The sequence below is a fragment of the Bipolaris sorokiniana genome (genome assembly GCF_000338995.1).
Source record: "Bipolaris sorokiniana ND90Pr unplaced genomic scaffold COCSAscaffold_5, whole genome shotgun sequence".
NCBI lineage: Eukaryota > Fungi > Ascomycota > Dothideomycetes > Pleosporales > Pleosporaceae > Bipolaris > Bipolaris sorokiniana.
This window is the reverse complement of record NW_006911899.1, coordinates 2,132,517-2,143,130: the sequence shown is the minus strand read 5'-3', so window position 1 is coordinate 2,143,130 and position 10,614 is coordinate 2,132,517. Positions and strand designations below refer to the sequence as shown.

Here is a 10,614-nt window from a genome sequence, read left to right as displayed (position 1 = left end):
TATTCTCACTTAACCACCGGTTCTCCAAACATTTCTCCATTCCAGGTTTCTAGCTGTTCCTGCATTCGATAGACACGATCGAACACTGTTTCCTTGTCTTCAAGTGCAACACCGTCTTCATCGTAGAATTGGAGTCCACTCGCGCGGAAGCTATCTACGTCAGGGCGATGGCCACCCAACTGTATAGATAGATTGATTTTTTGGCAAGAAGTAGTGCAATTGTTTATCACTCCAGCATCCACGAGAATACAGAGTGAACGTTCGAAGTATGTCTTTGAGCATTTGTCCCAACAGAGACCGTTGTATGGGAGAAGCACTGCATCTTCCAGTGAGAGGATGTGCTCATGTGCAACAACACCATAGAGGTCATACTGGAGACCACTGGTTATGGCAGTCTTCACATTCTCCACTGGCATCGTCAAGTGTTTCCACTCAAGTTGGTAATAGCGAGGAGTTTTATGCTTGTTGCAACGGTACTCCTGGTTCGGGCCGTGGGTAGGTAGTCTCGAAGTCGCAGCAGCCATCATGTATGGAAAGTAGATTAAAAGACGTACGGAGTACTGGATTGTGGTATACCGATTGCAATGTCTTGGGCGCACATTTTGCTTCATATATAATAGAGAAAGCCAGAACAAGTCCCTTACAGTTAGGGGCACACATGCAGCAAAGGGGCACCTTCTAGCGCTACTATAGGATGAAATCCCTCGAGCATGTACGCCAAGATGAAGGAGCACCAGGCCTAGTATATGATGCTACGTGAATCTGACCCCCGATACATCCTAATTGGGTAATCACGCACCCTGATCCAAAAATACGCGTATGCAACATGAATCAGACACCAATTCTCGCCCATTATAGTCTAGCGCAAATCGGACCCTTAGTAATTTCTACGTTTTGCTCTAGCCTACTAAGCCTACTAAACGAGATAACGCCAATCCAGGGCGAAACGAAACGATTGATACTACCTAACTACGTCTACCAGCACACGTAATTCGCAAACACGGGGTAGTAAGATAACTATGACTACTGATAATAGCCAGGCAGGGGGTGTTACGATTGCTTCCAACCGCAATGGAGGTGTACGGGTATCGGTAACGAGGACGTACGAGCCAGGGGCAATGGATGAAGCTATATTGGAGTGGGTGAAGGGCCAAAACCGGTATTGCTTCGATATGACATGCAAGGCGACGCTATCGTACTTTGTGTCGTGCTCTAAAGCGATGCTCTCGTCGATGAAACACGCTACCCTTACACGGACGATAATGGCGTCGGATGATTACGACAACTACGCATACGCAAAGGATCTTGCGCGAAAGCTACAGCAGGAAATTGTACAAGAGTTACAAGGTCACGTGACAGACTCTGCTTACGCTTATGGAGAATAGTGATGAACTTTATTATTGCCAGCCGTGGCTCACCAGATGCTTATGTACTTGGTATTTTAATTTCTGATCTCAATTGATTATATTCAAATGATGCCCTTACACTACTGTCATTAGCGATTGCGGTTTCACCCTTACGCGCAGCTGCGCAGCATACTTGAGCAGCCCCACCTTCCGCACATAGCTTAGCGCGAGCAATCAGCTGAACATGACTGGTCAATCTTCAGTCTTATGATGACGAGACTTTTAGAATGCTGCCTGCAGGGGTGAAGCCGCAATCGCTAACGACTGTAACAATGTAACAATCTTGTTAAGTAACAACTTGTAAGAAAGTACAATTTGAGTTGACCACTACGCCAACAGCAACCAAAAAGGTACGAGTAATCAGCGTTCTGCTGATAATCGTGCGCAGGATAGTATGTATAGTCAGACTGTACCCAAGTCCTGACAGTAATAATGAAATCCAAACCCATTCTTAAACCCATTACAATCTGTCCCGTTTTCACTAACTCCACAAAATAATCCCTGTTTCCTCTGAAGTCCCTGAAGACACCAGGTCACGTGAAGGAGTGTCCTCACATCCTTAGCGTGCTTTCCTATGCTTGGCGTGAATCCAGTCACGTGATCGTCGCCCCGCGGCGACCGCTTACCTGCTGACACCCTGAGGGTTTCCCACCACTCGTGGTCAGCATCATAACATGCTTTTACTTGAGCCTGTCTTCCATGAGCACGCCTAGTATCTTAATGTAGTCCTCAGGCGAAACACTCTACCCCTTTATTACAAAGGGCTTAGTGGTACTCTTATACGCCTCGCGAGTAAAGTGGATAATGGCCGTCTTTTCCGCTTCAAATGTCCCTCCACTGATTTTACTTTTGGGAATGCTAGGCGACGCTCTAGGTATAGTAGTTTTACCCTCGCCCTAATATCCTAGATAATAGCCTAGGTGGTGATGAGAAAATTTCTCCGTCGTAGATGGATCAGCAAAATTCGCGATGAGAAGTCAGCGCATCCAGCCCCTCTTTGTCAGCTGTAAGAAATGTTTGCGTGACTTCCCTCTCAGTCAGTAATGTGACTTTTGCTTCTGGTACTCTCTATTAGTCTTTTCCCTATTATTATAACAACGAGAGGAACACCTGCATGTATCTGTTGTTACAAAAACATCAAGGCTTCTCAAAATGCCGCCTAATACGAAGCGTTACGAGGGTTGCACTTTTCGCCGTCGATACGTGGATGCATTTCTTTTCTTGCTGGCTTCCATATTGATTGGTACGTCTCCATTGTTCATTGCTTCAGTCCACAGCTCTTAATCACCCTATTGCAGGTCTGGTCGCGAGCACCGACGGTCCTGAACCGTCCGTTGAAGCCTACTATAGCTCACTCGAATCACGTCTCGGATACTGGCTCCTCCTCGGTAATGTAAGGCATTGTGGATTGTATGCGAAAGGACAGCTGTCACCCTTTCCCATATCCAAAGCTCAGCGAGCTATGGAGGATAAATTGTACAGGAGGTTAGGCCTAAAGCCAGGTGATCGAGTCCTCGATGCTGGTGCCGGCTCGGGGTACGTCGCTATGACCATGGCGAGACGCGGCCTCGATGTACAGGCTATCGACATCACGCCGCACCACATCGCTGATGCAAAGAAGAATATTGAGAAATACGGCCTACAGGACAGGATCAAAGTCGACTATGCCAACTACCATAACCTGAGCCAGTTTCCCGATGCATCGTTTGATGGAATTTACACCATGGAGACTTTTGTCCATGCGGATGACCCAATTCGAGTTCTCAACAATTTCAAGCGGCTCCTTAAGACAGGCGGTGTCCTGGTTCTACACGAAGCTGATATCAGTCGTGATTCGGGAAAACTGCATGATGTGTTGCGACTTTCTCACTGTCAAAACACACTTCCAGAAGGTGCTTACGAAGAGCTCATGAAAGAGGCAGGATTCAAAGACTTTTCCCTCGAAGACCTGACTGATGAGGTGCTGCCTATGTGGAGACTCTTTGGTGTGTTATGCTACGTGCCTTATCAGATATTCAAACTGTTTGGGATACAAGACCGTTTCATCAATGTCATGGCTGGCGCGGACACGTGGTTGAATTGGGGAGATAGACGCTACATTTCAGTAAGAGCCGTGAAACCTTGACGCGCTGTACTGATACCCCAGCACTTGCCTCACCCGTTTCTTGAAATGAGAAAGTGCAGCCGTGCATACACGCTAATGCTGGAATATCAATGTTTGACTTGATCGATATACATATTGAATGTAATTATATTACCTGTTGTGTATAGTTCGAAACTTGTCTGGCACCTAAAGAAATACAAGATTTCTAGTCAATTGACAAATGAGCCGATTGTTCTTGTGGATCTTTGTAACAAGATGCATCGCGATATCCAAAGTCGCAGTATACTATTAGAGTATTAGTGTTTGGGGACTATGCTGACTCTATATATACTAGGTGTCAATGCACTAATGCAGACCCATGATTCGTGGTGGGACGTATACTAAATTTTGCCCTTGCCACACTGGGAGTTTTCCTCGTGTTTCTTGCTCTGCACAATGAAACTCCCGGAATTCGCGGTCTCAATGACTGAGTAGCATCTGTTTTCAATATCGTTTGGATAGTATGTGCTACTGCGAAGTGGTGGGTAGATGGGCAGGGGTAAAACGCGCTATCCGACCATAATTCCCTTTCGACCATAATTCCGTTTGGCTTAATGAGTAGGGAACATAGATAGGGCTAGATACAAGGAGTAGCGAGATGTATTTACAGCGGTAAAATGCGCTATCCGACCATTGTTCTATAATCTCGTTTGGCACAATGAGTAGTAATCACGCTCCTCTTCTATGCTCTCTTATCCCAGGTACTCTTAGCACTCCTTAAGAAGGCCCCTTCTGTTGCCCATCCTAATTTTAGCATAGGTATCCAGTTGACATGCTCTTGTACTCGGTATGCTTATTATACTTATACTTGCAATAACTATCTATGATTCAGGTAGTTTTTTCCTACAGTTAGGACAGGAATTAGCAGTTCCTAGCCATCCAGAAAGACACTCCGAATGGTATTGATGGTTACAGGGCATTTTGGCGATCTCCATTGAAGCCAAACAGATCCCACATATGTCTTCCACACTCTCGACGTTCTTTGGGAGGGCCTGGATTGCATTTTCGGAAGCCGGATGGACCTGATCCAGGTTCGACGTGCCATTGTAAAGACTCAACAAATGTATGGTCGAATAATATGTACCCATTGTGCTGAGTATCCGGACCACTTGCTGCTGCACGTTGATAGACGATCTAATTCACTTAGCTGCTGCCAATGAGCGGAAGGAAGATTTAGGTCATTACCCCACCTTGATAAAAACGAAACAGATTATTGTGTGAGAGTATCCTTGGAGAGCTAGTGTCAATTGTGGGAAGCCTCCTGCCCAACTATCTGGGGTCTGTTGAGCGACAAGACGAGCGTTGCGACGTTTCGAGCCGCATTGGCGCAAGATGTCGACAAAATCTCCACTACTTCTCTTCGATTCGTTTGGCAAAGAGCTCAGGAGAAGTAATGCTTCTAGGTAGAATAACAGCGTCCCCTCAAATAATATAAGCTGAGGCGAATGATTTTCAAGTCGTTCGATTTCGTTCTTTAACTCGACGCCAATTTGCATAGCTTGGCGCAAAGCCTCATCAAACGCCGATTCGTGTTCGTTTTCCGGCATTGTCTCCAGAGGCAAAATTTGTGCTGAATGTCGATGGTGTTGGTGGAAGAACATCTGCAACGGAGGCAGTGCCGCATCATGAAACCCCACCTGGAGAGATCTTGGCACGGAAAGACCCGATCCGCAATATTTTGCACTAAGTAAGTCATCGCTAGGCCAATAGCCGATCAATCGCATCGACTGTTTTGTGGCAAAGGTTTAGCGCTAGGCTATGTACGGGAAATAAGACTGTCCAAAGCGGTTGCGCAGTTAGATGTAAGGATGAAGCCGCAATCGCTATTATCACAAGAAGTGGGGTTGTCTATTCTTGGCTACGCATCAATATGATCGTCACACAATTCTGCATACACTCACTTGCAAAATTGGCTTCCGGTCTGCATAATACGCTGAGCATTTAGCTTACAGGGATCCGGCTGCGCTTAGTACAAGCTAGTCCTCATCTGACGTAGCCGCGGCTAGTGATAACCTGGAGAGACCATTATACGGTGTACATTATTCAATTGCTCCAATCGTTCCATTACAAATGCATAACGCCGTCACTGTCCTTGCTCCTGCACTCTATACTGTACATTTGCTGCGACGTTATCAAAATCGGGACTTGGTATTGGTGAGCTGACTGCCACTCGAGATCATCGGCAAGATCCTTGTCAAGGCTAAGTTGAATGAGAACTAGACTGTACTAAGCGAAACCTGATCCCTGTAAGCTAAATGCTCTGTATATTACGCAGACCGGAAGCCGATTGTGCAAGGGACTGTATGCATAACAACGCGATTAACGAGCACATCGGGGCGTGAGCGACTAAGCATTATCAGTTACCAGTCAAAGGATTGTTGTGCCACAACCCTTGGCCTGTCGCGCTACTGGTAAGCTGTTTGCTGGCTCGTTTACGCTTGGCTTTACTGATCATTTTTCGACATCTAGGTGCACGATGTTAGGGCTTACATAACATATGTTTGTCTGCAGCTCGCCAGATGTCGTTTCGTGGCAGCGAATTGCAGTCCGTAGTGATTAGGTATGTACGTTCTCTTGCACTTGCAGCTTCCGATTTCTGTTAGCAGGTAACCTTTGATTCCGCTCTAAGCCTCTTTCGTTTAGTGGTGATCTTACCCAAATTGTATTAGTTTTCCCTAGCAATGCCATGGGTTGGTCTTCTTTCATAGTGTCGGCATGTCGCCCGACCATGGGAATTTAGCGCGTTACCATGGCCAAGCCGCTACACCAGAATCATAGTACGCTAACCCAGATAGGCGAACAAATTCAGAGCAGGCTTAGAACAGATTCAGAACAGTATAGAAACACGATTTGAAAATATTTCAGAGGCCCTAACCCTATCAACCCTGACCCTAGGTACCCTAATGACCCTAATGCCCTAACCCTAATTCGTCAGATTTCCATGACCCACCTGCCAAGATTACCATGCAGGGGTAAAATTACCATGGAAAATTACTCTTGGTAAGAGCTAAACTGAAACAGGTAAAGTCTCATGGTAACGCCACAGGCTCCCATGGTCGGGCGAGTTGCTTCCTGTCTTTCATACGCTCAGACTAATCAATGAGTCATATCGAAAGTGCCTAAATTTTTTCCGGATAAGCATGTGCCAGGCAGGGCATGTTGCGAGTGCTAGATTAAAAGCGGAAAGATCTGCGACGAGCATGAAGAAACGCGGTCGGAAACGAAAGAGCGCTTCGCTGAAGCAGGATGCTAGTAATCCAGCGCAAAGGGCAAAAGTCCTACGAACAAGCGGAACACGAGTTGAGGAAATTGAGATTATGCAACAGCCATACAGAGCCCCAGAGGCGAAGATGTACTAGCAAAAGAGCAGTTGTAGTCGAAGTCTTCATCAGCCTTCGCTCTCCTATGCGCACGCTTGTGCTCTTTCTCTGGTACCTCTATGTCTTGTGGTAACTTTAGCTGTCATCATGCTTGCGGGCATCGCGCGTATCATTTTTGGTGATGTATGTCAAAGTCAAGATGTGCCGTACGACCTGTGAGGGGGATACTATGCAGCATGGATGAATGACGCAGATAATAGCTAAAACGTCGTGATGTTGCTTCGCCATCTTTTTCCACTCGATGTGCAGCTAATACATTGTTGATGTTGCTCATCCTTACTAATTATAATACTACTTGTCCATCAGACTAACTATGTAAAACCCCGTTGGCTTAAGACCGCTTAGCTCGGAGCAAAGATGTTCTCAAGCAAGGCATTGCGGTTGACTACCATACAGAGGAGTTTTTACACGTACCACCAAAAAGACCGCCTGCTCGGAGGTGCGTTGAGAGGACCGCTGGAGGCGCTGGAAAAACAACACTTTCAAAGTAGTCAACAGCAAAATCGCCACCTTCGCGGAGGAGATCCTTGAACAAGACCATTTTGCCAAGTTCTCTTACATGGTCCTTGGCAACCTCTACTACAGCGGATCGCATCGCACGATCGCTTTCCGGAGTAGTCGCATATACTTCGCGAATGCATTCTGGAAAAGATTCGCTTGTCCAGAGCTCTTCTAACTTTTGTTGAAGTTTTGCTGTCGCAAACGCTTTCAAGTCCTCCAAGAAGAACATGTTAGCGAGGGCGTATACACGAGCCTCTTTCAGCAGCGCAGGGTCATCTGGTAGCCGTTAGAAAAGCGAGCGCATGGGTTCAACTTCCACCGTACCCTCGAAGTCATGCGATAGATCGTCTGAGTAATCACCAGTGTACAGGTATTCAAACACTCTCCAGTGGGCGGCCCCACTACCATTATCGAATGTGAGTACTCCTGAACTTCCCTCAACGAACGCGTCCTGGAATGCCTTCTCGAAGTATTCGCTTTGCGTGCAGATCACAGATTTGTGAACAGGTAGTTTTTTACCCTGGATAACGACCATGGCATCTGAGTATTTTGTGTCATTAAACATCCTATGAAATTTAGGTAAAGTTGTGCAAGTCTGAAGGGTAAATACCTAGCCATGTCTCGCATGAACTTGGCTGAGCGTGCCTCCATTATGGCGACAAGCGATATTATCGATGATTGCGCTACCGGTACGGCTGCTGGCTGGCTCGGTTCGTAGCTAAGAGCTAGCTGTCGTTGAACAGCCCGCGCTATCCTGGTTATCCTTTCCTCCTCCTCACGCCGGTTTCTGACCTTATCTCTCTGGGATTGCGTTCGTCGGCGCCTGGCTTTTTCCTCCTCTCTTTCCGCCTCTTCTTTCTCTCGACAATTCCTGGCCTTGTCTCTCTGCGACTGTGCTCTTCGACGTTTGAGTTCGGCTTTGTCTGGCATCCAGAAGATCAGGCAGGCTAATTAATTAATTAATTGACAGTCGCGTGCAAGAGCGCGGTCGCAGTGCAAGGCTGTCAACTGTGGCTGGTCGGCCGGTCGGCTAACAAACGGGCAGAAGAACTTTGGGAATAGAGCAATGTATTAGAGGCTTTGCAGCCTTAACAATTGTGTCGTAGGTAAGGTGGTATCGTAGACTAAGCACGTTGGTCCTTTGCAGCCAATGCAGGATGGCTTGTCCCATCAGCCACAGTTATGTTATTGGCTCCTTGCCTGTGTGGCGCTGTTGCTGAGTCAACCAAAAGCAGCCAAGGTTCGGTCGATCCGTCCGATTGCGCGAGAGCGACGGCTTCCAACCAACTTCGCGATGCAGCACAACGTAAAGCTATGCCCATATCGCAAGCAGCTTTAATGAAGCATCAGAACGTCACGCCACCCCCAAGATTCACAGACGACCCGTTGACGCCGCCATCGACCGCGAAGAAGCCATTTGCAGAGGCGCATCGTGTTATCGCTCTTTTCAAACAAATCCAGGCAGGAACTGACGCTGAGCGAGACGCGCGGACGGAGTTTCAGCTTGCAGACGGAGAGTACGATCAGATAGAGAGCACGCTTCAACAAGACGATGTGCTTTCGGGATACGTGGACGAGAAGATACGGTTAGTAGACTTCAGAGACGACAGAGGTTACATCTAACAGAGTTTGCGCCAGGTATGACTACGACGAAGACAAACGCAAATTAGTCGTTCGCATGCCTACTGAGATACACGAACGTTTCATCGACAAAGTGGAGGATGACATTCGGAGCCAGCTAAAAACAATACAGAACGGATCAGGCAAGAAGGCAGAATTCGCGCAAAAAGTGCATCCTGCCCGATCAACCCATATATGTCTCGGCGCTAGCATTTCCTCTAAATCGAAGTACGAGCCAGACGCATCATTCAGGCATAAACACGCACAATACCCAGGTGTCATAGTTGAAGTCGCATACTCGCAGAAGAAGCCGTGTTTAGGCCGGCTAGCTGAGAATTACATATTGGACTCGGATGCCAGCATACGGGCTGTTGTATGCGTACACATTGAGTATGGCAACAAGGAGTCGCGTAAAGCAACGTTGTCGGTCTGGCGACCCAAGTTGTTCACTACTGATGACAGACTTGAATTACGAGCTGTAGAAGGGGTTGCAGATGTGGTAAGTCCAACCCTCTTAACAATATTCGCAAGTTTCTGACGTTCTTAAAGGCTTTCCGTGATGAAGAAGGAAATCCCGTTGATCATCCCGGCCTACAGCTTCGCCTCAGCGAATTCGCCTACGAAGGACTCGCCCAGAAGGAGATGGGTGACGAAGACACACTTGTTCACATTTCTGGAACAAAACTCTGCGAATACCTTAATGCGGCAGATAGCAAAGAAGAGCAAGCACTAGGTAAGCATGTCTTTGCTAAGGAGGTCAAGAAGCGAAAACGGTCGGAAACACCTCCGGAAGAGATTAGAGCAGGAGATGAGGCAATATACGCTAGGGAAGAGGAGAGAGCAGCGAAGCGCGCAGATCGTGACATGGACTATCAGGATAGATCATCAACTAAGAGCTTTTCAGACTAGAATAAAGCAAATCCCTTCACAGCAATGTACGAGCAAAACTGTGACTATGTTGTCTGCCTCTCCTGTATCTCCCGGCGCCGTGATGCCCGATGCATCTCCATTTGCTTCATTGTGCCTTTGCCCTTTATCACCTCTCCAGTGTCATCTCTGAACCCGTACTCCCACACGTGCTCGTCTGGATCATCTCGGGGACGGAAATCTGGGGCCGTTCGAGGCGGTAAATAAGGATCGGTCGTGTACCGCCACTCTTGCTCGATTGTGCGGCGCACAGCTGGTGTGGTTGCTGTCCTGTGTGAATCTTCTTCCTGCAGATGGAGGAAGAAGTCGCTTCGAAGAAGCCAGGACTTGCCGTAGTCAGGACACGAAAGGAGCTTACAGGGATAATCCCATACGTGTCCGGGAGGGAGGTCGGCATGGGCATCGTCTACCTCATCATTGAATTCAGAGGGAACAGAAGGGCTGGGGGTGAGGTCGTCATGCTTCGTTCGCTAGCGTGTCGTATTTGGCGGTGAAGACGGTAGTCTGCTCCGACCTAACGTTAACTTCCGAGGAGGAGTCAAATGACTTTGAGTGGGGGAACTTCAGACAATCACTGACTGACTATCCTAGGATGGCTTCTAGCCACAGGCTAGGCAGATGAGCAGTGTGGCTTAGA

The 10,614-nt window shown here is 47.5% G+C and overlaps 6 protein-coding genes across 6 annotated transcripts; 3 read left to right on the top strand and 3 right to left on the bottom strand.

Annotated features, from left to right (window-relative positions):
• Positions 1–5: 5 nt before the first annotated feature.
• Positions 6–524, bottom strand: COCSADRAFT_159610 (uncharacterized protein; the record flags this gene model as incomplete). The annotated part of the gene is made up of 1 exon (XM_007700843.1): positions 6–524. One exon carries the CDS (start codon positions 522–524, stop codon positions 6–8), a length of 519 nt encoding a protein of 172 aa, XP_007699033.1.
• A 462-nt stretch (positions 525–986) lies between these two features.
• Positions 987–1,414, top strand: COCSADRAFT_355571 (uncharacterized protein). Its single transcript, XM_007700842.1, has one exon. The coding sequence runs from the start codon at positions 1,020–1,022 to the stop codon at positions 1,383–1,385; it is 366 nt and encodes a 121-aa protein (XP_007699032.1). The 5' UTR covers positions 987–1,019; the 3' UTR covers positions 1,386–1,414.
• Positions 1,415–2,500: 1,086 nt separating this feature from the next.
• Positions 2,501–3,700, top strand: COCSADRAFT_189677 (uncharacterized protein; the record flags this gene model as incomplete). The annotated part of the gene is made up of 3 exons (XM_007700841.1): positions 2,501–2,649; positions 2,705–3,391; positions 3,678–3,700. The coding sequence occupies exons 1-3, from the start codon at positions 2,559–2,561 to the stop codon at positions 3,698–3,700; spliced, it is 801 nt and encodes a 266-aa protein (XP_007699031.1). The 5' UTR covers positions 2,501–2,558.
• A 285-nt stretch (positions 3,701–3,985) lies between these two features.
• On the bottom strand, positions 3,986–5,222 carry COCSADRAFT_198855 (uncharacterized protein). The gene is made up of 2 exons (XM_007700840.1): positions 4,735–5,222; positions 3,986–4,683 (listed from the first exon to the last, which is right to left on the bottom strand). The coding sequence occupies exons 1-2, from the start codon at positions 5,148–5,150 to the stop codon at positions 4,371–4,373; spliced, it is 729 nt and encodes a 242-aa protein (XP_007699030.1). The 5' UTR covers positions 5,151–5,222; the 3' UTR covers positions 3,986–4,370.
• A 2,092-nt stretch (positions 5,223–7,314) lies between these two features.
• COCSADRAFT_86437 (uncharacterized protein) lies at positions 7,315–7,995 on the bottom strand (the record flags this gene model as incomplete). Its single annotated transcript, XM_007700839.1, has 2 exons — positions 7,315–7,706; positions 7,755–7,995. The coding sequence occupies 2 exons, from the start codon at positions 7,993–7,995 to the stop codon at positions 7,315–7,317; spliced, it is 633 nt and encodes a 210-aa protein (XP_007699029.1).
• A 749-nt stretch (positions 7,996–8,744) lies between these two features.
• On the top strand, positions 8,745–9,959 carry COCSADRAFT_159607 (uncharacterized protein; the record flags this gene model as incomplete). The annotated part of the gene is made up of 3 exons (XM_007700838.1): positions 8,745–9,016; positions 9,069–9,549; positions 9,600–9,959. The coding sequence occupies 3 exons, from the start codon at positions 8,745–8,747 to the stop codon at positions 9,957–9,959; spliced, it is 1,113 nt and encodes a 370-aa protein (XP_007699028.1).
• Positions 9,960–10,614: the final 655 nt, after the last annotated feature.